General features: G+C 47.0%; 1 protein-coding gene across 6 annotated transcripts in view; it reads right to left on the bottom strand.

Annotated features, from left to right (window-relative positions):
- Positions 1 to 5,177: 5,177 nt before the first annotated feature.
- Positions 5,178 to 25,932, bottom strand: part of Gfra1 (GDNF family receptor alpha 1) — a 219,583-nt gene continuing 198,828 nt past the window's right edge. For all 6 annotated transcript variants that reach the window (XM_041661128.1, XM_041661126.1, XM_041661125.1 and 3 more), the window contains 2 exons: positions 13,266 to 13,319; positions 5,178 to 12,239 (listed from right to left, as the gene is read on the bottom strand). In XM_041661128.1, coding sequence (XP_041517062.1) covers positions 12,084 to 12,239; positions 13,266 to 13,319 — 210 coding nt within the window. In that variant the 3' untranslated portion in view covers positions 5,178 to 12,083. The remainder of the gene's footprint in view (positions 12,240 to 13,265; positions 13,320 to 25,932) is intronic.

Below are 25,932 nucleotides of genomic sequence, written 5' to 3'. Positions count from 1 at the left end.
GAGGAAAGTGTCGTCAGGGCTGTTACATTCTGGCAAGGGCTGACCCAACCTCCCTTGGGCTGGGAAAGCCCTGCCTGGAGTTGACTCACCCCGAGTCTCCAGTCACTGGGTGAGGGATTATTTTATAACTCTGTCGCACTCACAGCACACAGCAGGTGCCTGGAGGTGCTTCTTTCCGAAATTGAGGCAATTAATCTTGCAGAAGGTGCTGTGGGGATGCTGCTTGTGGCTTCCTGGAATGTGCAGGGGCTTTCTTGGCTGCGACAGGGAACTTCAGCCCTGAGAGAGCTCTGAGGCAGAGGGTTGTCACCTCTTCTCTCCATAAAGTAGGGCTCGGAAGCTGGAACAGTCACAGGCATGACAAAGCCTTAGTTTTCTCTGGTTCTTATTCTCCAAAGCAGAAGTAGCAAAAAAATCTGTGAAGGTAGTCAAAGCATTTCAGTATGCCTATCTATCACCTTCTTATATCTAGCACCATGTCTATCATCTAGTTATGATCTTTTCTACATCTATCAATCATTTCTGTTATATTATCATGTATCTATTGATCATTTACTCATATCTATACCATATAGCTATGATGTATTTATAATCTATTGGAATCTCTTACCTATTTATCAACTATTATCATCTGTCTGTCATCTATATACCACTATATTTATACTAGTAAGACCATCGTTTTCATTATCCCATACTTTTCTTTTTACTTAATTCTTTATAGAGGCTTTCATTTTTAGTATATTTACATCTACCTTCTAAAAAGTAGTTGCACAAGTTAACAGGTTGCAGGAGACCAGCCGTTATCTTCCTCAGAGTAAGCCAGGGGCGAGTCACCCAAACAACGGTAAACAGCACACACATACACACACACCATTCATGCTCATGGAAGCAATCTTAAGAAAATCCAGTGGGTCAAAAAATATAAATAAAATAAGACATGGAGGTAGGAAAAAAGAGAAAGTAGGCTAGAACTGGTTGGATATAGGTGCTTCAGTGGGGGAGGAAGGCTAGGAAGGGCATGGGGATGAATCTGATCAAAACATATTGGACACACATATGAAATTATCAAAAAAATTAAAAATAAGAAAAATAAGAAAATGGTTGTGTAGCATTCTTTTGTCTGGTCTTCCCGAGTTGTTTGCCATTATAAATCATTCTGCGGTAGGAGACACATCTGCATGGATTTGGGCATGCTGCAGAAGAATCAGGGATGGACTCCTTGCAGTAGGACTGTGGCTCCAGGCAGCATGAATTTTAAATCAGGACATTTCCAGAAAGCAATGGTGAAGCTATTCCGTGGCTAACAGCCCTCCGTGCACATTCATGGACACCAGAATCTGGGTCCCAGTAACCATGCACAGTGAGCCAGCTGTCCCGGCAAAGGCCTGCAACTCCAGTTTCAAAGGACATGACACCCTCTTCTGGCCTCCACACACACGGGGACATACATGGGCATGTGCAAATTTGCATACACATGTTTACAATTCTCTTTAAGGAGGAGATAAATTTACTCTGTTTATGTACGCACCTGAGCAATCAGAGGCCAAAGCTCACTTCACTTTTTAACCATGGCGACTCCCTTCTCAGCTAGCCTGCACGGAGGGAACCTTTTGTGAGGTTGAAGCCCCTCAGTGCGGTGTTCACCGTGGTTTATGGGACTTTAATGGCTACTCCCACTCGCTGTGTTTCCGTTTATGCTTTATTTATATCACCAACACAGGCAGCCTTGTATCTTGTTCCTGTCACAATTTTTTTATTTGCTTTCTTGGCATTTCTCTCAGGGTTTTATTAGACATTTCCTGTTCCAGCTCCTAAAACTTCCATCACCAGTGTCCTGGGGACTTGGCTGTGCTCGGAAGATGGTTAGAATGTGAACGGAGGGCACAGGTGAAGGACCTTTTGCCGGCTGCTCTCCTTGTTTCTGCTGCTGGGAAAGCCCTACCTCTCTGCCCACCTCTGTAGCCTTGAGCAGGCAGAAGTCATTTTGTCTGTGTCCTTCTCCTCGAGAAGCCCAGAACCCAGGAGCTACGGCTTTTGTTATCCAGGTCTGAACGCTTGCAAACTTTCACTGCATACTGACTCAGAAACTCTGAAAGGTCTGGATGCCATCAACCCAAGGTTGGCTATTTGGAAGTAGACCCAGGAAGCAAGGCAAGGGAAGCCCAGCGGGATAAATAAATCAAAAGAAAACACAAAAAACCTGACGGTGTCATAGTCCACAGTGGAGAAGCTGTTGCTGGTATTCTGCTAGATGGACATGATGTGGCCATAAAACGGCCTTCTGTATGCTTATCCTGTGTTTACTAATCACTGTTGGTGAGAAAAGCTTTGTTTTTGAATGGGCAGACTCATAAACAATCAAAGTACTGAGCTACATGGCAGTTGGATGCTTAGTCCTGATGGGATATCCTCTTCAGAGCTCAAGGAACTGCAGAAGAGAGAGCAGAATGAAGGACAGAAGAGCGGGACGGGGCAGACCATTGTGGAATGCTGTTTTCTGAGCACGGCCAGGCTGTTAAACCCTCAAGCGCAGAGAAGCTGTACAGTCACAGGTCCTGGACAAGATTGGTCTTATCAACATCCTGTCGAGAACACAGAAGAGGCTCAGGAAGTCCTAAATACCCCAACAGCTTATACATAGCTAATGGTGGCTGAGAAAAGCAGACAGTTTCTTCCGTAGTGTAGCTACTGGCAAAGTGTCCCGGCCTCTGTAAATAACCCGACCCACCCTCCTATAAGCAAAGCTAATTAAACTCATTGAGGGGAAAGAAGAGATGAGAGTAGGGGGGTTAGGAGGAGCGGCAGGGGGACTTGAGAGGCTAACAGGAGTGAATGTGACAAATGTGTATTATATACATGTATGAAAATGCTGCAGCGAACTCCATAATAACTAGAGTATGCTAATAAAGTGGTCCCACAGAAGCCTCAACGAAACACCTCTGTGTCACACGGAATCCAGGTCTCACTGTTCCTCAGACTTTAAGGAGAGTGAATCTTCTTTCCACACAACGGTGAGAAACTTCATTATGGTGCCTGTGTCTAAACATTTGCCCTATTGAGTCCTGATGGAGGACACAGTGACAGCCACCCACCAGGGAGATGGGAGCACTATAGAGTAGCTGTCTTCAGCTCCTAAGATGAGAGAAATCTGGGACTCTAAGTGGCTTTCTGGGCCAGGCATTGACTTCCGTTCTAGAAATACAAAAAGCAACCCTGTTATAGGAAGCTGCTTGTTCGTTCTGGGCTGCCCAGACCACGAAATAATCACACAGAACCTGTATTATTTGAATCACTGCTTGGCCAATTACTTAAATATATTGCTAGCTAGCTCTTATATCTTTGGTTAACCCATTTCTATTAGTTTATATTTTACCATAAAGTTCGTGGCCTATTGGCAAGGTTCAGCATGTCTGTCTCCAAGTGGCTCCATGGCTTCTCGCTGACTCTGCCTTCTTTCTCCCAGCATTCAGTTTAGTTCCCGCCCCCCACTACCTCTGTTCTGCTCTGAGCAGGCCGAAGACAGTTTCTTCATTAACCAATGGTATTCACAGCATGCAGAGGGGAACCCCACATCATGACCCCATTCTAAGCTGTAACCTTTTATGAAAATATTACTTTAAATCTATATGGATCATTCAGTGCATAGGATGGTAAACAGAATCTACCAACCCAATAATGTGATTACACAATTGCCTTTACTTCATGGACTCCCCATGAGAGGCCTTACGCTTTCTGAGAAGTAGATGCAGGATGGCGTGGAGGGAGAGTAGGAAGAGGGGAGGGAGAGGGAAACTGTGATTGGTATGTGAAATGAATAAAAAATTTAAAACAAAATTGCTTTTAACAGACAGAAAATAAATGTCAGCTGTGGCCCCTCCACTAAGTCTAAGGAATTCCTCTGAGAACGCTCACAGGAGAGATCAGACTGTGTATAAAACAGCAGCCTCCAGCTAGGGGTGATGCTGGCCCATCCAACTGAGCATCTGGGAATGCTGAGAAACATTTGAAGGCTGGGCTTGTCCAGGGATACAATGAGATTTTATTTACGTTTTAATAAATAAAATTTGCCTAAAGATCAGAAGGGCAAATCTAAGCCACTAGAGGTCAGGCAGTGGTGGCACACACCTCCAATCCCAGGATTTGGGAGACAGAGGCATATGGATCTCTGTGAGTTCAAGGCTAGCCTGGGCTACACAAGATCAATGCTGAAACACATCCAGGTGGTGGTGGCTCACACCTTTAATCTCAGTACCAGGGAGCCGTGCCTTTAATTGTGGCACTAAGGAGACTATAAAGAGGAGCAGAGAGAGGCTTCGTCTGTTTTGTCTGCTTAGTCTGCAGTTACACAGCCTTGGTAGAGGGAAGACTTCTGTAGTGACCGGCTGCTTTTCTTTTCTGGTTTTTAGGTTGAACCCCAGTATCTTCATCTCTGGGTTTTCATTATTTGTGCTACTTTCATTATTTGTGCTACCAAATATTGACAATGTCGAGGACCTGACCTACAAGCCAGTAGTGCCCAGGTTGGGAAGTGATGACACAAGTATACTGCATCCTTTATGATCTGCCAGCCCAAACACTAGCATCTCTGTCTTGGAGAGCTCTGCAAATTTTCAACATCCTCCTGGGTGTGCTATTGCGCATCACCGATGCCAGCATTGGAGAGGCAGAGGCAGGCAGATCTGAGTAGAGGCCAGCCTGGTCTACATAGCGAGTTCCAGGCCAGCCAGGGCTACACAGTGAGACCCTGTTTCAAAAAGAGTCTTTTTTAACATCATTTTTTAAAAGTTAAGGTATAAACAAAAGACATCCCATGTTATGGTTTGAACGTAACATCTTCCTCATAGGTTCAAGTCTTTGAAAATGGAGCCCCCAGTTGGTCACACTATTTCAGAAGGTTCTGGAACTTTTAGGAGGCAGGATTTTCCTGAAGGACATAAGCTGCTGCAGGACGGTGAACCTTGAGGGCTATAGTCTGGCCCCACTTCCAGCCTGAGTTTTCTGGCCTATCGTGAAGTGAGGAATTACAGTCCCATGGTCTCTCACCATGTTCTTCTCTGTGAGGACTGTACCCTCAAACTGTGGGCTGAGATAAACCTTTTCCCCTTTAAACTGCTTCTGTCAGGGAATTTGCCACCAAGACAAAAAAATAATACAAGCCATTTTTTTTTATAAAAGAACAGAACATTTATTGGGATATTCTGGGGGTGGGGAGGGCAAAAGGGACTACATACACTCTGTAGGGTTTGAGCAAGAGGCAGACAGAAAACTCAAACATCACCTAACCTCTGCCATAGTTCAAACGGAAAACTGTCTTTCTACGCGTCGGTGGTCTTCTGTTGGCAAGAAGCATGGTCCACTGAGTGAAGATGTGCGGGCAACCTGGGAGATGAATGGCTGTCCTCAGCAGATCTGCCACCCAGTGAGGCAATTTCCCCTTCCTTGGTGTGTGGGAAACACTGTGAACACAAGGAGGCCTCTCCTAACCTGAGACCTCCTAACCAAACCTGCTCTTCTTCTCATCCTGGCTCTGAGGAGGAATCTGGGCCCTTGTTCGGGTCAGAATTCTGAAAATACCTCATCAGAAACTGGCGTCCTCTCTACTTAAAACTAACCTGCCCGGACCAGATCAGCAGCAGTTGAAACACACCCTCTGGTTAGGAGTAAAAGATGCAACCCCATTGGAAAGTACAAGACAAAATCCTGCATCTTAAATCCCACACAGCTTCTCAGCAGGAGCTGGATTAAACAGGGAAAATAATTTCAATATCAAGGGATAATGTGCACAAGACAGGAAACTCTCTCAAGCGAGCTGTGTGATGGGCAGCTTCCCCTTGTCCCCTGGGTGAGAGATGAGAGAGCAAAGCCAGATAATTAGGGACGCTGCAAGGCTCTGGATTTGGGGTTTCTGAAGCCATCCTTCAACTCTCTGAGGACATCAGCTCTCTCTGAATCCAGAAAAGCACAGCAGCTGAGCTTGACTGCTTTTACAGCTCGTTTGCTTTCTCTCTCTTTTTCTTTTCCTCCAGAAACACCTTCAGTCGCAGACGAACAGTAACAACCCAGACTCAGATCAAGCACACTTTTCACACCAAGATGCTGCTGCTGGACCGTGCAGCCCTGCCTGAGTGAAGAGGAGGAGGTGGGTCGGGTCTGAGCTGATGGTATCTTACAGTCCAGTGTGTTAGAAGGCATAGTTAATGTCTTCTCTGCCCTCTGATGACTACTCTTTACTCTGAAACAAAACCAAACCTGAGTTTCCTATACCAGAGCAACCATTAGATTTTCCATTCTTCATGTCAATTCACTTTCACTGTGGGATCTATGTTGTGTTCCATGGGCATCAAAGTTCCCTGCAGATATTTAGAGTTTAGCTATTTAAACACGGCCAGATGAAGAGCATCAGTGAGATGGGGAGACGAGAGAGAGAGAGAGGAGACATATGAAGTAGTATACCACAATGATGTGTATGAAAACGGAATCATGAAACCCATTGTTTTGTACGCTAAAACTATTTCAAAATGTGTCCTGTTTTTTTGCTATCCTCAAAGCCACTCCCGTGTCCCCCACTGTCATGCTTGTGACAAAGCTCTCGACCAATATGACATCCCCACTGATGCACCTGTATGCTAAGCTCATGGCCATCTGAGGCCTGGGTTCTTTCAGGGAGGCTGTCTGCCTCCCCCATCACGGCAGCTGCTTTGGCCTGTCCAGATAGGAACTGAGACACAAGAACCATAGCCTACCTATTATAGAGTGCGTGTCAAACTAAAGGATTGCACCAATCAGCAGGTAAACAGGAATAGGTGTTCCCCCTGGGAACACCAAAAAACCTAAGATGTCCCAGTTCTTTGTGGGGAAGCTGCTGTGCCAAAGGGTGGTCCAGCCAGCGTCAGAACCTGCCTACCATGTGTGCTAAGTGGACAGATGTTGGCCCTTCCTTCCTGGGATGGGGAATGGAAAGGCTATCCCCCTGCGGTGGCTGGAAGGGTCTGGCACCATTGTTTAATGGAGATGAAAATCTCCACAGGCTCACTGGTGGGGCAGATGTAGATCTGTTGGGATTAGTTGGTCATGCCCAGTTCCTCCAAGGACGACTGCTCAAGTCTCAGTTCTTGGCAGGAAACACGGTGAGCTGAGCATCTTCCTAGACCCAGGAGTATCCCAGCCCACTTTAAGTGCCACTCAAGGTCAGCACAGCTATGTGCCTGGACAGTTTTTGCTGCCATGGGGCAGGATGAAGCCCTTTGGTGTACCATGTTTTTCAGGCAACCAGCATTTTAAAAGTGTTTGTTATAGGCTGGACCTACGAGGGAGGGCATTAAGCCGGGAGCAATGTTATGACTGAAACTGTCCGTCTCTGGTCAGGCTCCTGGCATCCCCTATAAGATGAAAGTGGAGACTAGTAAGGAGGTTTCAGAGTGTGTTAAAGAGAGAAAACCCAGAGAATTCCTTCTGTTGGTGCTGGTGCTGGGCTTGGCAGCTGCCCTGGAGTGCAAATGAAATCCTCCTTGTGGCAGTGGGACAAGATGTTGATACTGGCACCTGCCAGTGGCAGACAGCCGAAGTCACAGCTGCGTTGGTCAAATGAGCTTGGAGACAGACCTTCGGGGCCTCGGAGGCCTTGATGACTAGCAGCAGGCTGGAGCAGTCTGCAGGCAGCTTATTGCAGTTGGGTTTGTGTGGCTTCCCCACCCCTCCGGGCTGGGACTCAGAACTCATCAGAAATGCAGGTGGCACGTTCAGATGAGGAGTCACTCTGAGCTGCCTCTGGGACTACCAGGGAGCCCCCCAGAGAGCAAAAGGATTCCCATGAGGGCTTGAGGGCAGGGTAACCCAAGTGAAGAGGGCTCTCAAGAGAGGGGGAGGGGCGGGCATTCCTGATTTGATGCTGCATCACCTGGCTCCGGACAGGCTTCCTTCCATAAGATGAGCATCTGACGGGACGTGGCTGGACATTGGCAGCATTGAATTCAGAGTGACTGGGGTGAAGATTACATTAGAAGAGACTCTATGATATACTCAGGCAATAAAGGAAAAGGGAAATGCGGCGGCGTTACCAATCAACAGGACGGTGACCAAACCAACCACAGCTTAAGACATCTCTCTCCCTGGGAAATGGACATCCTACAGAGTGCATACAGAGGCACAGGAGCAGCCCAGGGAGTAAGGCCTCTGCAGCCATACTATCATTCCTAAGTAACGGTTCTTCGTGAAGAATTCTAGAAAAGACTTAAACCTGCTCAGTAAGAAAAGCTGCATCAAAGTGAAGACATGTCAGATAAAGACATGAGATTCCTTGCTCAGGGTGAGAAACACAGCTCTTAGGGTTACCCAGCCACATGCCCTAGCCTTTTTACTCGAGGGTTTCTAAAAGCGAAGTCCTCCCTTGTCACCATCTTGTCTAGCTTCCTTTCCAAAGACCTCCCGACTCTCTCAGGACACCGGCTGTTTTATCAGAAGAACATGGCCCCAGAGAGGGGTATCAGCAAAGTCAACAGCCCATTGGCTGTCTTGGCAGCATGATGCACCTTGATTTCATCTCTCCAACCCCTGTTGGCTCGGGGAAGATGGGCCGCCTGGTGCCACAGTGCCCAGGCCGTGGTAATTCACTGCCATCTGCTGCCGTGGTTTTTCTTACAAAGATGGGTCTCCCATGGTTTCATTCGCTCAGGCAAAGAGCACAAGCAACACCAGCAGAGACTGCAGGGAGGTGACTCACGGAGACCAGAGCGGCATTCAAAAGGCAGAACGAGAGCTTACTTAAGCAACCCTCCTCTGGTTCACATGGATCAGGAAAGTCGTGCATGTCTGGCTATGTGAATAAAAACACATTTCCCAACGATAGCTCCTCTGAGTCCACTATTTTGTAAGTAATAACTGAAGAACGTTTATGTTGGAATCTAAGAAAATAATTGCTAGTTATATAAACCCCCACTGCTTTTATGTCTCTTTTCCTAACTAAACATTGATTCAAACACACTTTCACCCTCTCTTGTCTCTGACTCAGCAGATGGGATGTTTGGGAATGTCTGACTTACAGACAAGGATTAAACTCAGGACTCTGGAGAGTTCCTGTGCTGTATTGGGATGAACTTGAAGCTATAACTTTAGACATTTCTGCTTACCTACAAGACGTGGAATTGCCTTCCAAACAAAATAGAAACCACCTTCCAATCACACCTAGATACAATTCGCTTTACTCAATGAAAAATAACCCTTTGCAATGTGCAATGTCTAGTTTTTTCTATTAGAGGTTTAAAAAAAAAATCAGATGTGGAAAAAGGCGGCGTTTCATGCCGAATCCCCTCCTTGCTGCGCGCATCTCTCCTCCTGTGCTCTCTGACAAACTCACAAAGGCTATCTGCTCTAGGACATTCAAGGTCGAGCTGAACTACTGTGCTTCTACTCCGTGAGGCTCTGTCGCCTTCTCTCTCTGAAGTAGGGCAGGCTAGATTCTGAATCACTCTGGACACACCTGTCTGCTATACTAGCAAAGCCACTTCCTTCCGTGAGGAGCTTTCTGCAAGGAATCCAACCCCAGCAGACCAAACCTTGGTCTGTGCGAAGGGAAAGCAGAGGGATACAAAGTGGCAAATTGCTCATCAGGGCTCTAGGAAGGTCAGGTGAGAAGACTGCCATATCTCCTGCTCCACTCTCCAGACAAATCTGTCAGTCTCATGTGTCAAGTTGAGATCGCGAATGACAAGCCCGCTAACTTGAGCTGGTTTTCTAAGTCTCCCCACCACGAGGTCCCTAAGCGAGGCCCCGCCCACTGTTTATCTCCTCAGCTACTTGCTTTCAAACTGAGGATTTGGTAGCACTCATGTGTTTTCATTTCTGAGAGAAAACCAGATTTTTGTTGGCAAGAGCTTTTCCAAGTTTGATTTGCATGTTGCATAACTATGAGTTCTTGGTTGAAGGCTGCCCTTGTTAGCATAGGACTCCTGTTTCCTCTGTGGTCCTCTGAAGCTAATTAGGGCTGCAGTAGACTGCAGGGCTAATCGATAGCTTCCTAAGGTGGATCCCACCCAGTCAGACCCACATGCAATTAGTCCAGTGTAGATACATGGAGATACCTTAATTAAAACCAAATATGCTCTGTAAGAGATATGCTCCCACATGACTGGCATCCTAAACGGCTTTGAGACACTCAAGGTGTTTATTCGCTGTACGTACGAGTCTTCATGGAACTTCCCACTGATCAGGCATACGTGGATGCCGGATGCGTTCCCCATGAAACATTTCGACATAAAAAAAATTCTGCTACCGACTATTTTACACTGGTATTCATTAGCATTTGGATATAAATGTGCCCAGACACCAAAAGAGCTGAAAACCAGGCTCATCTCTTGACTTTCACAGACTTCTTCCCCCTTTCCCAGGTGATCTGTTATCATCCAAGGCCAATCTCAGAGAGCAGGGGGCAGGTATGTGTGCCCCAGGGCTCCTGCCTCTGTCTCTCTGAGGGTGGGAAGCAAGATCACACTTCCACAGCTCCATGGAGGAAGAATTTCTTTCCTTTATTCACTTGTGGGGAAAGATGGTTGCCAGTAGGCAATCAGCTGAAGATTCTGAACCTGACCATCTACAGCAGGGCTTAGATACACACACAAGGGTCTGCTCAGGCGAGGAAGAGGACTCAGGAGGAGGTGTGAGGCTATGTAAGCCACATGTCCCATCAAGACAGTCCGATCTTGCTCTGTGTATCTTTGACAATCAATTCACCTTTCCAGACTCCATGTTAGCCATCAAGATCCATAAACCACCATTCCTTTCTGCAGGGGCACAGTCTGTGATAAAGGCCATAGGGGTAGATAGAGCAGATGCCTGGTGACCCTGAAACCAAACTGCTCTAAACGGTGACCACGACACCACAGTCAGGAGCGCGGATACTCCTGTGCACCCTGGCGGGGATCAACTTTGAAAGAGAGCAGCACATGCTATCTTGTCCCTTGTGCCCTGTCATGATCAAAGCTGCCCTTGTCATAACTTGAAAGCCAAGGAACTGGGGCTGTGCCAATGGCCAGTCGTGCCAAGGGGCTGCTGTTTTCTCCTGCCTGTCCACAGTAATGCGATGCAGTCTCAGCTAAAGCATGGGGGGCTCCTGGGGGTCTGCTTCCGAGAGCTGCTATCGGTGAAGTTAATATTGGGGCTGGCACTAATCATGAGAGGAAAACACGCTGCATGTGTCTGTATTAAACCATCAGTAAAAAACAAGGACGTGTCGTTACTTTCAAAACGTAGAAAGCCAATAGTTGGAATCACTAAATAGTAAAGCAACACCTTTTCTACGTGTGACGTCGTAGGTGTAAAAAGCATTAAGAGTTGCACTTCAGCCGTAGCCGGCTCCTGTTAAAGGTCTTCTCACTCAGGCAAGGTTCAGGAGAGGGTCCGTCAGCAATCCCAGCGCTGTGTGAGGCCCGCGGCCGCCTCTCCTCTACTGGGCTGAATGACAGGTTCTCCATTTGGATGTGACCGGGTTTTTTGTTTTGTTGAGGGTCACAGAATTGTTGGTAGGTACATAAACACTGTGTGCAGAACGTACATAGAGAGGTGGACATTTTTAGTACAGGACGGAGTCCAAAAAGTCCACTCGTGAGGCCAACCTTCATTTGTCATCATTATCAGGGTGCAGTCATGTTAATACAATTCAAAGCTATTAAATAAGACAGGGAAGAATCTTTGTCAATAGCATCTCCTGTTCTAGCCAGTAAAGAGAACAGACTTTAAGCTGTTAAAACCATCACCGTCATCACCACCACCACCATCGCCACCATCCTCACCACCATAACCATCACCATCAAAAACACAGCCTTATGATTGCTTTACATTCAGTTTACAAATGGTCCCCTTAACCCACACCATGCCATGGAGCCTTCTGAGTCTGGAGTCAGCCCTGTAGTGGTTCTTCCACAGAAGCCCCTGGGGGTCACGAGAAGCTTCCTTAAAAACAACAAAAGAGTTCCAGTTGGATGAAACCTCAGCAGAACTGGAATTTCAGATATACAAGAGGACAGGAAACAGGTGGCTTAGTTTTGTTTGTTCTTTTCTCTCGCTTGTCTTTCCGTCTTTTCTGAATGCGGCTACAATGTTTCTGCCAAGGATACAGATAACAGGGTGGCTACAGTGGTGACCACCAGAGCCAGCAGTGAGCTCAGACTGCAACTGGGAGCAGCAGACATAGAATTTTTGTTTATGCGGCTGGAGGCACCAGCGAGACCATCCGTTTCATAATCAGGCTGTAAGAAAGAATGTTTTCGTTATCATCCGCGGCATGTACCCACTTCCTCATGTTATATTTCACCCATGCTCTCTACCCCACTTTCCCGCTCTCTAACCGCAGACTCTCACAAAATGCTGCCCTGCGATTTAACCACTGAGATCCAAGTGGCTAACTTTTAGTTTTAGGAGATGAAACCATGAACTTAGGTAAGATATAGGTCCTTTGGATCAAATGGGGGCTGATGCTTTCTGCTCACTCCTTCGCACACCCTATTTGATGGAAAATGTCTAGTGGGGGGGATCGCTAATGTCTAGTGGGGGGGTCGCTACCTTTCTCTTTCTAGACCACCTAATAGGTGTGGCCTCCTCATTGGGGAGGGGGCTTCTTGCTGACTCTCTCCAGAGGGTAAGGCAGGAAGAACCATCTGGGAATGTGTGGCTCATGGAGAGACAGACGTTCACTATGAATGCCAGAGACAACCTGAATCCCTAACTAACCCCACAAGAGGAGTTCCACAGGGCCAAAATCTTGTCTAGTTCCTCAGTGTGGGAGCTTACGTCAGAACAGCATTGTTCTGTCTGGCCAGCACAGCTCTCTCTCTCTCTATGGTGTACACCTCCACTGCGCCATCACAGATGCTCGGGGCCATGACGCTACCTCCCCTCACAGCAGAGAAAGAGGGCACACAATACACCTAGCTATCTCCTCTTTGTCAAGGGTAGAGGGTCCAGAGGAGCTGCAGGTCAGGATCCCTGAACCAGCATACACGATTCCTGGTCACTGACCTCAGGCATCGCTCAGCACAGAACAATGGATTTAGTGTTAAGGCTGGCTTTCTGGTGAAGATCACAAGTTGTACGTTTAGTTCAAACTTTGCACGGAATCTCAATTCTACACCTTGCTCCAAAATCAGGACATTACAGAGGGTGATGAGATCTTTTCTGAATCCAAGACCTTACTGATCTTCAAATATTACATATTATCTACCCAGTACAGAAGTCTACGTCCCTAAAAGAGAAGAACAAAAAGAAATAGCACTTACATCACTAAGACAGAGATGTGTACTGCCCGACACATTGGATTTCAGCTTCTGTGCCTGGAAAGAAACAAAAGGGGAAAAAGGCACTCAGACATAATAGGGAAGAGTAATTAATTATGACCCATTAATCAACCGTCTAGGGCAGGGCCGGATGATAAATACAGGAGCTACAACTCTGAACCCCATCTGCAATTTACAACATCCAAGTGGCTGTCTAATAAAGAGGTAGCAAGTAAGGTTAATTTTAATTATATATTTTATTTAACCAACTGTATTATCATTTGAACATGGGATCAATATAAAAAATTAATGAGATAGTTGGCATTCTTTCTTCCCAGGTCTTCAGAATTCTGTGGCTGACCCTGCCTACATGCCTGTCTCTGCTCAGGGCTGCCCTATTTCAGAGTCCCGTAGCTACCTGTCACCGTGTTTGCTGCAAGAGCAGCACAGGCTGGACCAGGATGTAGCTACCTGTCACTGTGTCTGCTGCAAGAGCAGCACAGGCTGGACCAGGATGTAGCTACCTGTCACTGTGTCTGCCGCAGGAGCAGCACAGGCTGGACCAGGATGTAGCTACCTGTCACTGTGTCTGCCCCAGGAGCATGATGCCTGAGAGACAGTTCTGAAGTGGTAACTCATTTATCTTTCTGGGTGCTAATTTGGGGAAAGGGCTTTTATTTTAAAATGCAGTAACAGACACGCCCACATACTAGTAACAGTCTCCCGGAAGCTTGTTGCTTTCCTTATTTTCCAACTCCTGCTCCAGGCTCCAGGCTCTTGATGTTTCCAATGCTGGGCCTGGAAGGGAGCTGAGAGAATTCAGGCCCTAAACTGTGTTCATGGGGCTGCCTGTTTCCATGGTTAATCTCCGCAGGGACTCGCAGACGGATGACCTGGAGGGCTCACACAGCACTACAGACCCTGTGGTGGTCTGAGCGAGGGTGGCCCCCACAGACCCAGGTGTTTGGTTCCCTGTGGGTGAACTGCTTAGGAAAAAGGAGGAGGTATGTCAGGGGGGTGGACTCTGAGCTTTCAAAAGTTCATGCCAGACCAAACCCCTCTCCTCAGCTCCTTCCATCCCCCTCCCTCCCCTTCTCAGCCTCCTGTGTGTGGATCTGGATCAGGATGTAAAAGCTTTTAGCTCCACTGCTGCCTGTCTGCCTGCCTACCACCATGGTCCCCACCATTCTTAACCAAGACTAACTTTCTGAAATTATCAACAAGCCCCTAGTTAAATAACTTCTTTTGTCGCTTTGGTCCTTGCTGTCTCTTTACAGCCATAGTAGTAACCGAGACAGATCCCAACACAGAAACTCAGAAATTGTCGCCAGGTAGGTGCTAGTGAGTGGGCTAAACAGTGAAGGCCTTAATCTCTCTTTACCCCTTAACTGGGCCTATGCTTGAGAACCCGGTAAAAGGGACATTTCCCTCACTCAGACAATGGCAAGGAACGGACCATGACAATTACCCTCAGTACAAACTCATTTTATAAACACCAACAACTTAAGCCCAGAGGAGTTAAATGACTGATCACACTACAAGATGCTTGCAGAGACAGAATGCAACCAGGACTGTTATGTGATGTTTAGTTTGTTTTTGACAAATAAAGCTTGCCTGGAGATCAGAGGGTGGAGCTAGCCACTCGTGTATCTTAGAGGCTGGGCAGTGGTGGTACACACCTTTAATCCTAGCATTTGAGAGGATGAAACAGAAAGATTAGGAGGGCAAAGTCGCCCTGGGCTACACGAGATTCAATCAAAGAAAGAGACTGGGTTGTGGAAGCTCACACCTTTAATCCCAGCACTGGGGCAGCGAAGAGAGGTACATAAGGTGGGAAGGGACAGGAGCTCATGACATTCAGCCTGAGGGTTTGCAGAAAAGGATAGTCCATTTGGTTTGAGTAGAGGTAAGAAATCTCTCTAGTGGCTGGCTTCTCTGATCTTTCAGCACTTACCCCCATGTCTGACTTTGGTTTTTTTTTTTTTAAATTAGGATTAATTCGGACTATACAGGACTCTTCAGTTCTAGGAAAACACACAGACTTGCTTCAGTCTCTGTCTTCCCCAAATCCACCCTTCCCACAGTACCCACCCTCAGCCCTAACGACAGCATCCTTCGACACCAACGGAGAGCTTGTCCATGGAGATGGCAAACGCTGATAAACAATCATCACCTTGAGTCAAGGAATACCTGAGCTCCCCACCAGCTCTGGGGCAGGCTGCTAAAAGGCCGCCTGTATGCTGTGAGCCACCACACGAGGCTATACAACAGCATGCTCACCCAAGGAGTGATTTGTTGACCGTAATGCCACTGGGAAGGCATCATAATCTTTACATATTTGCATATGCCAGCCACGAATATGAAATAGAAACCTTTAAGCAAGCTTCAAGAACAAGACACTGCGAAGCATCCCGGGCTGTTCAAAGGTCACTAAATGTTATGAATAAGAAGATCAGAGGGGAAATTCAAGCGGAATTGAACTTACTCAAAAGCCTCCTTTTAATCTGTAATAACAGCAGGTCTGAGCCACCACTCTGCTATGTACAGAGAATAATGTGTAGGACGTCAAGACTGGAATTGTGCCCAGGCACCCAAATGGCGCTAAAACACCCCATTCTGGCTTTTCTTTATTGGCCATAAGATACAAACGACAAAGTCCCCACTGAGGGACTGCTGCCCAGCTAACCCATGCACTGACGGTTCGGGGAAACGGTAGGACCTCTGACTGTGAGGCAGTGTGGACTCATACTGCTGCTGTGGTGTGGTCATTGCAAAGCAACACCTAAGAGGGCCGCAGTGGCCCTCCCCATTGCCTGACCGGCACCCACGAACCTGCCATTGTGGAACCTGGGGCAGTGTTAGGAGAATGTTCCCATGCTGACAGGACTATAATGGGACTTCCAGTCGCTAACCAGAAAGGACTACTGTCTTGCCAGACGTTCTACTGGGTTTCCACACACATGGGTGGACTTCTATGCCCCATCACCGAGGGCCTCACTCTAAATAACATGTTTCTAAGCTCTCCAACAAGTCAACATGTCTGCGTCTAAACTGCCCAGCTATGTCTTCATTCAAAGAGCATCTGCAGTGACCACTTACTGGCACAGGAAAATGCATTTTTTAGAATAGACCCAAGTCTGTCATCTATGGGCTCCTGCTCCCCAAAGCAGCAGCAGCCTATGGACTTGTAACAGTTATCTTATAGCTGGAAGGCAATCCTGGTGGGCATAACTACAACAGAACGCTGAATCCAAGTGAGAGTGTGCTGCTCAATCCAGAGCGGCTTCCCCATGGTAGCCTTCCCAGTCACGGCTCTCAGAGGCTTGGCTGTCCACAGGCCAAGGCAGGTCTCTAAACCCTGCTTCCAGAAAGCATTTAGCAAGCTTCCTGCAGAGCCATCTGGTGCTGGAGTTATCACCATGACTGCCGAGCAGGGTAAACACAGCAGTCTTGCAGGATCTGCCCAAACCTAGCAGCAGACACTGTAAGGTATGTGCCGCTAAGGAGAAAGTGTAGGCAGTGATATTCGAAGAACAAAATCAAAGGACTGCACACAGATGGGAGGTGGGGTTAAGTCCCTTACCTGATGAGATGCAGGCCACAGGGCCCACGCCTACCCTGGAATTAACTGCAACCAAGCTTTGTCTAATACCCACACCACATGTGGTCAGCAAGCAGAAGGGCTGTGTATACTGCCCGGATTCACACTACACAGCACGAATCCCAGTGACCACAGAGGACTGGAAACAAACCACTGAAGACCCAAGATGTCCTCAAGAAACCTTGTGTCTACAGGAAGCCCACAAAACCTGTTATTTCTATGTTTCGAAGATTTTCATCCTGGGTGTTTATGAAAACATCAATAAGCAAATAGGCTTGCTAGTCAGTTATGATAAAGCCAATGTAAAAATACAGGGCACCCCCCCCACACCTTCAACGACTGTTGAATATTTGCCAACGAACTTACATACTTAAGGATTGTTTTGCTTGCCGAAAACTGATATGGAATCAATGAAACTAAAACCCGCCCCAAACACACACACACACACACACACACACACACACACACACACACACTTTCTGAGACTCTGTAGAGAGTTAACTAAGCCCCAAAGTGGGAAGCCAGCTGTCATCACCAAAATGCAAACCGGTAAAGCCAGCAGCTCCAGGAAGATGCGCTGGCACAGGGTGTGAGCCCTGCTGTGGGCCCCTGGAACACGGTAGGGACATACAGACACCAGACCGAGAGCTTTGGCAGTCCATGCCTACATGGACACTGACCCTAACAGTCACTGGCTTAAAAATAGGATATGACTTTTAAAATGAAAAGGACAGAGAAAATGAAGCATCTGTTCTGTTTTTTCTAATTGTTAATTTAAACAATTATTACAGTAGGTTGAAAAAGTGAATTATTTAATGTCTTTTATTTAAGTGTTTCCTATCAGTTTCTGGTCCTATGGTTCGAGCAAAGCCCCCAGACTCTGCTTTGTGTGAAAGGTCACCACCAAGACACAGCGCCTTGAGGTTTTCATCTCAAGGATTAAAAAGGGCAAGAGCATGCTACAAAGCCTTGCCTCCTTCTGGGGAACCACAGAATCCTACCCTTCAGAGACTCCATAAGCTTTGTCCCCTCTGCAGCTGTCTCAGAACTGCCCCCGGTGGTAATCAACAAGTCCAGGCATGTCCTGGAATAGAATTTCCAGGGCTCTGTGACTGGGAGGCCAGACCTCCCTGATCTCTGGCACCAGAGAGTTAATAAATGTATTAGCAGCTGCTAACCTCTGGTACCTGGACTCAGAGCGGTCTCTCTGCACTTTAACTCAGGCATCAGCATTTGGAAAGCCAGTCCTGGTGCCAACTGCACTCCAGCGCAGAACACACAGGCATACACATAATTTATAGCGTCCCCACCTGCTTCTGCCACAGTAGGCTCTGCAGGACTTTGGGGACAGTGCAGGGTGTGAACAGCATGCCTGGTCTGTTTACGGAATTGGAGACTTGAAAGTGCACCCTTGCAGAGCCTGGCTTTGCTGCCCCAGGACTCCATTTCTGTGGAGAAATCAGTGTTTAATCTCGGGATTTTAGGCAGCTGTCAGCCAGCAGGGCATGGAACATGTCTCTGCTCTCCTCCATGCAGAAGAAAAGCCGCTCCCTCTCTGCCTTAACTCCAGGAAATAAAACTAGCAGAAGCTGCCCAATCCGATAGCAGCAGACTGTCCAGGCCGCAGTCAAATGGTCATAATGAATGTGCTCTGGTTCTCTTCTCTCTTGCTTTACTGATTAGAGAGATTCACTATATTAGGAACCTGTTTGCTTAATGACAGAATACAAGCAATAAACAGAGAAATACACAGGCTGTAAAACACAATCAACTTTGCTCTTGCTAAGTACCTTGCCGCATCTATCACGCTTGTCAATACCGGCTCGTTAGCACAGGAGTCTTGTCTACAGTAAAGATTGGACTCTGGCTGGAAAAAGTCAGTGCAAGAGATCTTTTTGTAACAGTTCAGAAGTGAAAGTCCTGGGCTTGTATCCACATCTCGGCTTAAATATTCATATGTGATATTCTTCTGTGAGACCAAACAAAGGGAGGAGGGTGTGCACCTAACCCCAAGGGAAACCGAGCAGGGTAACTTGCCACACAGGCCCCTATTTCTCATATTACCTGAATCACACAGCCTCACCCGAGGATGGGCATCTACGGCTAGGACTTGTTACAGAACGAGTCTAGAGTGTACTTGATCCGCATCTGCCCGAATTAACTTCTACACGTACAAGGCAGACAGAAGGAAGGCGGATTCGAGTGAACCCCGGCTAAACTGTGAGCTGCAGCGTGCTCAAGCCTTTCACACACTGCGGCTTTTCAGATTTGTGCTCCTGACTTTTGGGAGAGGTTTTTATTGCCCGTCTGGTCACAAGCAGTTGGCCAGCCTTTCCAACATCTCTCCACTGTCTATTTTCAAACTTTACCTTCCCTACAAACTTGGTAACAGCTGCTTGCGGCCACTGGCCCGAATGATTCGCAGTAAAGCTGGCAATCATGAAACAAGGGCACATAAAAAGCTCTCCTCGGAATCTGGACATTTGTCTTCTGGAGCCTGTGCTTAGCAGGGAAGGAACCCACCTCCTTCAAGCTGAGCTCTGTCAGGAGGAAGGAAAGGACTGAGAGGGCCTGGGTGAACTGGGAGCCTCCTTTGTAAGGGCTAACCGTGGTCGTGCTTAGCGTTCTCACCACGGAGACTGCACAGCTCACCCTGACCTCCTCCAGGGCCACAACCCGCTGTCCCAGCATTGCCTGAGGCTCCGCCAATGGCTCTCACTGTGAGAAGAGCTTCGAAGGCCTGGCAAAGAATCCTCACTGAGCCCCAGTTACTAAAGACCCTGCACGGGCTCCCAAAGACCCAGGGCAGCAGGCTGAGTCGGCTGGGCAAGCCAAAACCAGGCATAAGGTTGGGCGAGCAAAGTCAATGGAGGCGACTTTCTCACCTGGAGCAGACCTGACCCCAGCTGGGCTGCGTTTAGATGAGGTTTCTCATAATGCATCCTGGTGAGCTAAAAGGAAGCCAGACTGGGGTTGGGGGATGGGCATCACAGCCTTAGTGAAATGGAAACAAGCTCTAGAGGAGTCTAGAAGGTCCCAGACTCGACCCCAGCCCACAGTCAGAGCTGGTCTGTGCTTCTGCTACACCCAGAGCAGAAGCTCTGTCTTGACCAGAGAACAGAACAATGGAAACTCACACGGTAAGTGTATCTAACTGTTTTACAATCGAAGGGCTGAGGCCTGGAGGACGATCTCTGCAACTGAGAGAATGTGCTGTCCTTGCACAGGATCTGAGTTCTGTTACCAGAACTCACACTGGACGGTTTACAACTGCCTGGATCTCCAAGCGTAGGGAATCCACCGTATTTGATCTGGCCTCTGTGTGTGTGCAAGCATGGGTGTATGCACACACACAAGATTTTGAATATCGAACAAGGGTACTTTCTTTTACTTTTAAAGGACAAGTCCACTAAGCAGAATTCTCTGGCTTTTGTTTAGCGTAAGCTGCATTTATGAACTAAGAGCTACAGAATACCCACTGTTCGGTTTTCTTTTTCCTTTTCATCCATTCTCATGTGGCCCCAGCTGGCTTCAAACTTGTTTTGTAGTTGGGGATGATCTGAACATCCGATCCTCCAGCCTCTACCTCTCAAGCTCTGGGATTACTGGTGTGAGACACCATGCCTGGCTAACGCAGCAACAGAAGTAGAACCCAGAGCTTCGTGCCTGCTAGGCGACCTCCATCTTCCCTGCCAACCAAGCCTTATCCCCAGCCTCTACTCTCATTTGCTTGAAGATGGAGGTAGCATTTGTTTGACTCATTTTTACAATTTTTATCATTTTGGGGGCAGACTTTTATAATTATCTTGCTTTTCACCAATCCAAGACAGTTTTTTAAAAGTGAATCTGCCTTTTCTCATATATTACACTCATTTTTTTCTTTAAATCAAGTATTCCCTCTCATGTTGCTGTTCATCCACATGTTACTGAAATAATTTACATAGCAGCATCCTCCAAAAGAACGGAGAGCAGGCGCACTCAGTTTTGGAGTCTATGTTTCCAAAGGGCAAGGGTGGTGGTGGTGCAGACCTGGAGAACAGGTTTGGAACATTCAGTGAACCTTAGACACAATCATGTTTATGAAAGGATGGGTTGGCTTCTGAGAGGGTTAAGTAAGTGTCAGTTAAAACAGCTTCTACCATAGTCTAGTGGCTGGTTCTGGTACTGGCTTGACTGGTAAGTATGAAGAGAACGCAGGCTGGTTCTGGTACTGGCTTGACTGGTAAGTATGAAGAGAACGCAGGCTGGTTCTGGTACTGGCTTGACTGGTAAGTATGAAGAGAACGCAGGCTGGTTCTGGTACTGGGTTGACTGGTAAGTATGAAGAGAACGCAGGCTGGTTCTGGTACTGGCTTGACTGGTAAGTATGAAGAGAACGCAGGCTGGTTCTGGTACTGGCTTGACTGGTAAGTATGAAGAGAACGCAGGCTGGAAAATGCAGGTGTGTACTGTTAGGCTAGTCCCTATCTATCTGTCTTTTATTTGTTTGGTTGGTTTTACAACTGAACCTGGAACTCACCAGTTCAGCTGGACTGGCTGGCTAGAGGGTTCTGGGATGGGCCAGTCTCTCCTCCCCACCCTCTCCCCCACTGCTAAGGTTACAGACACACACAGGCTGTTGGCTTTTGTTTATCAGGATTAGTGATCCAGATTCAGTCCCTCAGGCTGGTGGGTGTCAAGTACATGGCCAACTGAGCGGTCTCTCCAGACCCTAAGAACATTATATGAAAGAAAGTGACTCATGATCATCCTTAAGATTTTAAAAATGATGCCATGAGAGAAACGTGAAACAGACATGTATCCAGGAAGACACATCCCCGGGCCTCCTCCTCGGTCTCCTAACACACAAAGGGATGCTCCAGATCTGCTCTTGTGACTCAACCTTAAGAGCAGGATGGGGAGAAGCAGCATGGAGACCGTGGCCTGAAACTCACCAGGATGCTGAGGCTGAGCTTTGGAATTCCACACAATCATCTTCTGTCTGTTTTGCTTTCCCCCATGTTGGGGCAAACGTAGGTTGCGAAAGACACCACAAAACTGTGTGTTTTCATTCATAGTTAGCTTGCTTGATTAGTAAAATATTCAGACAAGAAGCAATTATGAGCAGTAGTTTAGAAAATTATGCCCAATTAACAATGATGCTAAACAATGCATGAAAGACGTTTTGGTTGGGGGTGTCTGCTGGGGGAGGGAGGGTGTTGTTCTGTGGTGCAAACATTCAGTAACAATGGCATAAGGCAAAGAGGAGAGAAGGAGAGGCATCTCTACAAGACATCTATGTCCTAAACATAGGATCCGTAAGAGAGCGGCAAAGACCCACTGCTGTCCTCAGTGAGAAGCGCGTGTAGCCCGACTCATCAGACCTGCGACCTGTCTCATCAGATGGTATTTATTAAGCCTCTCATTCTCCGGTGCATTCAAGTATAGCTGAGTGCAGACCCATAAAGGCCTTACGACTCACGCTGGTAGCTAGGGCTTGATATACAAACATTTTTTAAAATTAAAAAAAAAAAATCTATGGTCTCAAGACCAAGCAGGCAGCAGACACTTTTGTCCACTCTCTGTTGAGAAGACAGTGATACTTACTGCTGACAAAATAAAAGACGGGTAAGGTAAATCACAGTTATATCTTTTTAAATTGTGCATTTAGCAAAGGAAAATATTCTAGAAAATGCACAGGGAAGCCAAGTAGCCTAAAAACAATGCTGACTGCAACTGTTCCTGTAGACTCCGCTGAGAGTCCACCTGCATTTTACCACGTTGTGGCTGGGCACCCTTCTGTACAGGCTAGCCATAGATTCAGAGGTTGAGACTTGCTGTTTTCTACAGCTTGGAGTGGCTATATAGGAATCCGAACACACTTCCTCAGACCTCAACATGCTTACAGACTGGCTACAGCTCAGACCGCTGCCTGTTAGTTGACAGAAGCCTTACATGGAACAAACCTTAGAATAGATCTTATCTTCCTGTTGACAGACGAGGACCGTCACTACAGGAGCAACAACTAGGTCCCAGTCAACATGGACCAAGCTACCTTGGACAGGGACAAAAAGCATAAAGGGGACTTCCCAATCCTGAACCCCAAACCGGTAACAATGCCTGCAAACATGGCTGCTCTGAGCAGCCAGAGGTCAGGGTAGACCAGGTGCACGGGTGACTTGTACTCTGGTGAGGGACTTGCATCATTCCAGAGGTCCCTTCAATTGCCTGGCAGGCAGAGGAACAACCACTTGGGAGGAAAACTCCCTTAACATCTGCCCACTGCCCAATTTCCTAGTTTCCCCTCTAGATATCATCCTCAGTAATATGGCTCCTCCAGGGTCTGAAATAAGAGAGGCAATGGAGAGGGAAGGCAGAGGTTCCCAGCAGATTCCTCCACAGTGAGCCCCGTAGTTCAAGCGCTGTGAAGCCTCTTATTCAGGGAGGCGCGGTTGGTTAGAAGTGCTAAGGATAAAAGGTCAGTAGGGAATACAAGAAATTAGATTTATTTATAGTATGTGATCTAAGTGTGCTCAGAGGTATTCTCGTAGGTTACCCGGAACAAGAGAGCATATTTATAGCCAAGATAGGCAGGCATCCTATTCCTTTTTATTAAGCATGTTTATTACCCAGCAATTGGGTTAAGCAATTGTCCATGGCTGAATTACTGTCCTTCTGATGGGCTTGGCCACACTGCCCTCTGGACCACAAGCCCAGGTAGACGAATGGCTCTTTCCTGAATTTAGCAGTGTGGGGCTAGTCTTCACATCCCACCTCAGTTTTGGAGATGAGTGGTCTTAAACAATCCTCAGGAGAAGGCACAGTAAACAGGTGAACATGAACAAGAGGTTCAACCCCATGCCCACGAGGACAGGGAGCAGGCCTGCTTTGTAAAGCCCAAGTCCATTTTCCAGATGCATCCTGGAGCCCTGTCTGCCCACGCTCCTCCTATCTCGTGGTCAGCAACGGGCAACTCGGTAATATAAAACAGTGACAGAGAACTCTCGCTGGAGCTGGAGGATTTTGATCTGTTTAATTATCCCAACCCTTCCAGGCAGTGGGGTTCTCCAAGTCCAGAGGAGAGATGACAAATCCAAGGATAAAGGAGATCAAAAGATTCTTCATCTTAGTCTGTGGGGCACTCTGAATTTTATTGTAACACAAAGCATAGCCCCCTTGGGTATCTTCTTCTCGGAGGCTAACTCCAGCAGGCAATCAGCTCTTTATCTGACAAAAGCACCTTCGAGAACTAACCATCTCCCTGTTGCTTGCATGATCCCATGCTAATCCTCACAATAGTCATGGCTGTATTTTGTTGCTTAAGAGAAATTAGCTTAAAATTATTTTTAAGGGACTGGAGAGATATCTATGTTGTTACAGGAGTCCTTACTGCTCTCCCAGAGGATCCAAACTGGATTCCTAGCGCCCCCGTGGAGGCTCACAACCGCCTGTAAATTCCAGTACCAAAACATTTCTCTACAAGCAAGGCAAGCACGTGGGGCACAGGCATACATGCAGGCAAAGTGCCCACATACATGAGATTTAAAATGCGTTTCAGTTTGCAGGAAATGAATGGAGGTAGTGGCTGTACCCTCTGCAGGCCACAGGATCAGTAAGCACAGCTATTATAAAACCAAGTTATAATGAACTACGAACCCAGGTCTCTGAACTGTACCCCAGAAAGGAAAGAGACCTGCCACGGCAAATGTATTCTGGCAAGTACTATTTCTATGAAACACAGACAGGCATCTGAGCCAGAGGCAGTCAACCCAAGAGCCACCCAGTACTCGTGGGCCCTGCTACTGAATCCCTGCATGGTGTTTCCCACAAGACCCTGTGTAGGGACCTGGCCTAGAGTAACCTCTTATATTGATGCTGGTTGTCCAATGACATACTCATGGCAAATTCAAAAATACACGAACTCCAGTTTCAATGACAAAGTGAGCTGGTGCCGTCTCCTCGATGCTATATGCTAGCGTTTTCATGACTCATAATGGGAGCATATAATGAAATTATTATAATGTAAGTCTCCCGTTGTTGCTGCTCACTTCATAGAGCAGTGAAGAACAAGCTATTTGGGAGTGTTAATGAGAGAGTCTATTAGCTCAGGAACTGGAACTGAGACTCTGCGATCGAGGGCTTGTCTGTGAAAAGGGAAACACTTCTAAGGAGAGAACCAATTTATTGCCCGCTCAGCTGAGGCTCCTTGGCCTGGCTGCTGCTTCTCTCCCTGTGCTTGCTTGACAAATAGGTTTATTCTATTTGCAGGAGATTAAGGATAAAGGAGGGGAAAAGAGAGAAAATTGTAACCCGGGGTTCCCTGCACTGTGCGTGCTAATTGGGAAGATATCTAGTCGAGAAAAACAGGTCTCTTTGTTGAAAGGAGGACATCTGGGTTCATTAAAGGTGTGCAATAGATTTTGATAAAAGCTATTTTTCTAAGTCATTAAATTGGTTTTAAGGAACTTTACATTCTCCTTCATTTGAACAATTATTAAACTATAAAACAGGATTGCACAATTGCAAAAACTGTAATCTGAAATTTTACAGTCGGCTATAAAATGCTGTATTATTAACTACGCTGAAGATGCTCAAGCCCGTTACAACTTTTTAAATGAATTATAAAACCCGTTACTGCTGATAAAATAATCTTAAATTATAGCATTATGTATTCTAACAATATGCTGAACCCAGCTTGCTATAATACAAGCACGCCAATCACAAAGAAATCGTTACCTGAATTAAGTCTTTCCAAGCCCACAATCTGTTAAGAGCTGCTAACTGGCGGCAACTGAGCACCTGATCTTCAGGCTGGCTGGGACCGCTTCTCTTCTACTGCAGGCGCCTCTTCCAACGTCCCTTCAACCACAGGCCCAACCGGGACTCAGCCTCAGAGTGGAGCGACTCTTAGCACGGCCCCAGGGATTTAGACAAGGGTTGTGGTGACAGCAATTCTGTCCCCTAAGATCTTCTTGAAAGGAATTACTTTCTCTTTTCTTTACCTTCCTTCCTTCCATTCCAATTGCTCAGCTACTGAGATACTTCACCGGCACTGTTTAACATGTAGAGGATATGCATAAGTCCCTACAT

The sequence above is a fragment of the Microtus oregoni genome, unplaced genomic scaffold (assembly GCF_018167655.1).
Source record: "Microtus oregoni isolate MIOR12 unplaced genomic scaffold, Mior012 000012F_ref0000307, whole genome shotgun sequence".
NCBI classification, from domain to species: Eukaryota; Metazoa; Chordata; class Mammalia; order Rodentia; family Cricetidae; genus Microtus; species Microtus oregoni.
The sequence above is the reverse complement of the archived record's forward strand: the minus strand, read 5'-3'. Positions and strand labels throughout refer to the sequence as shown.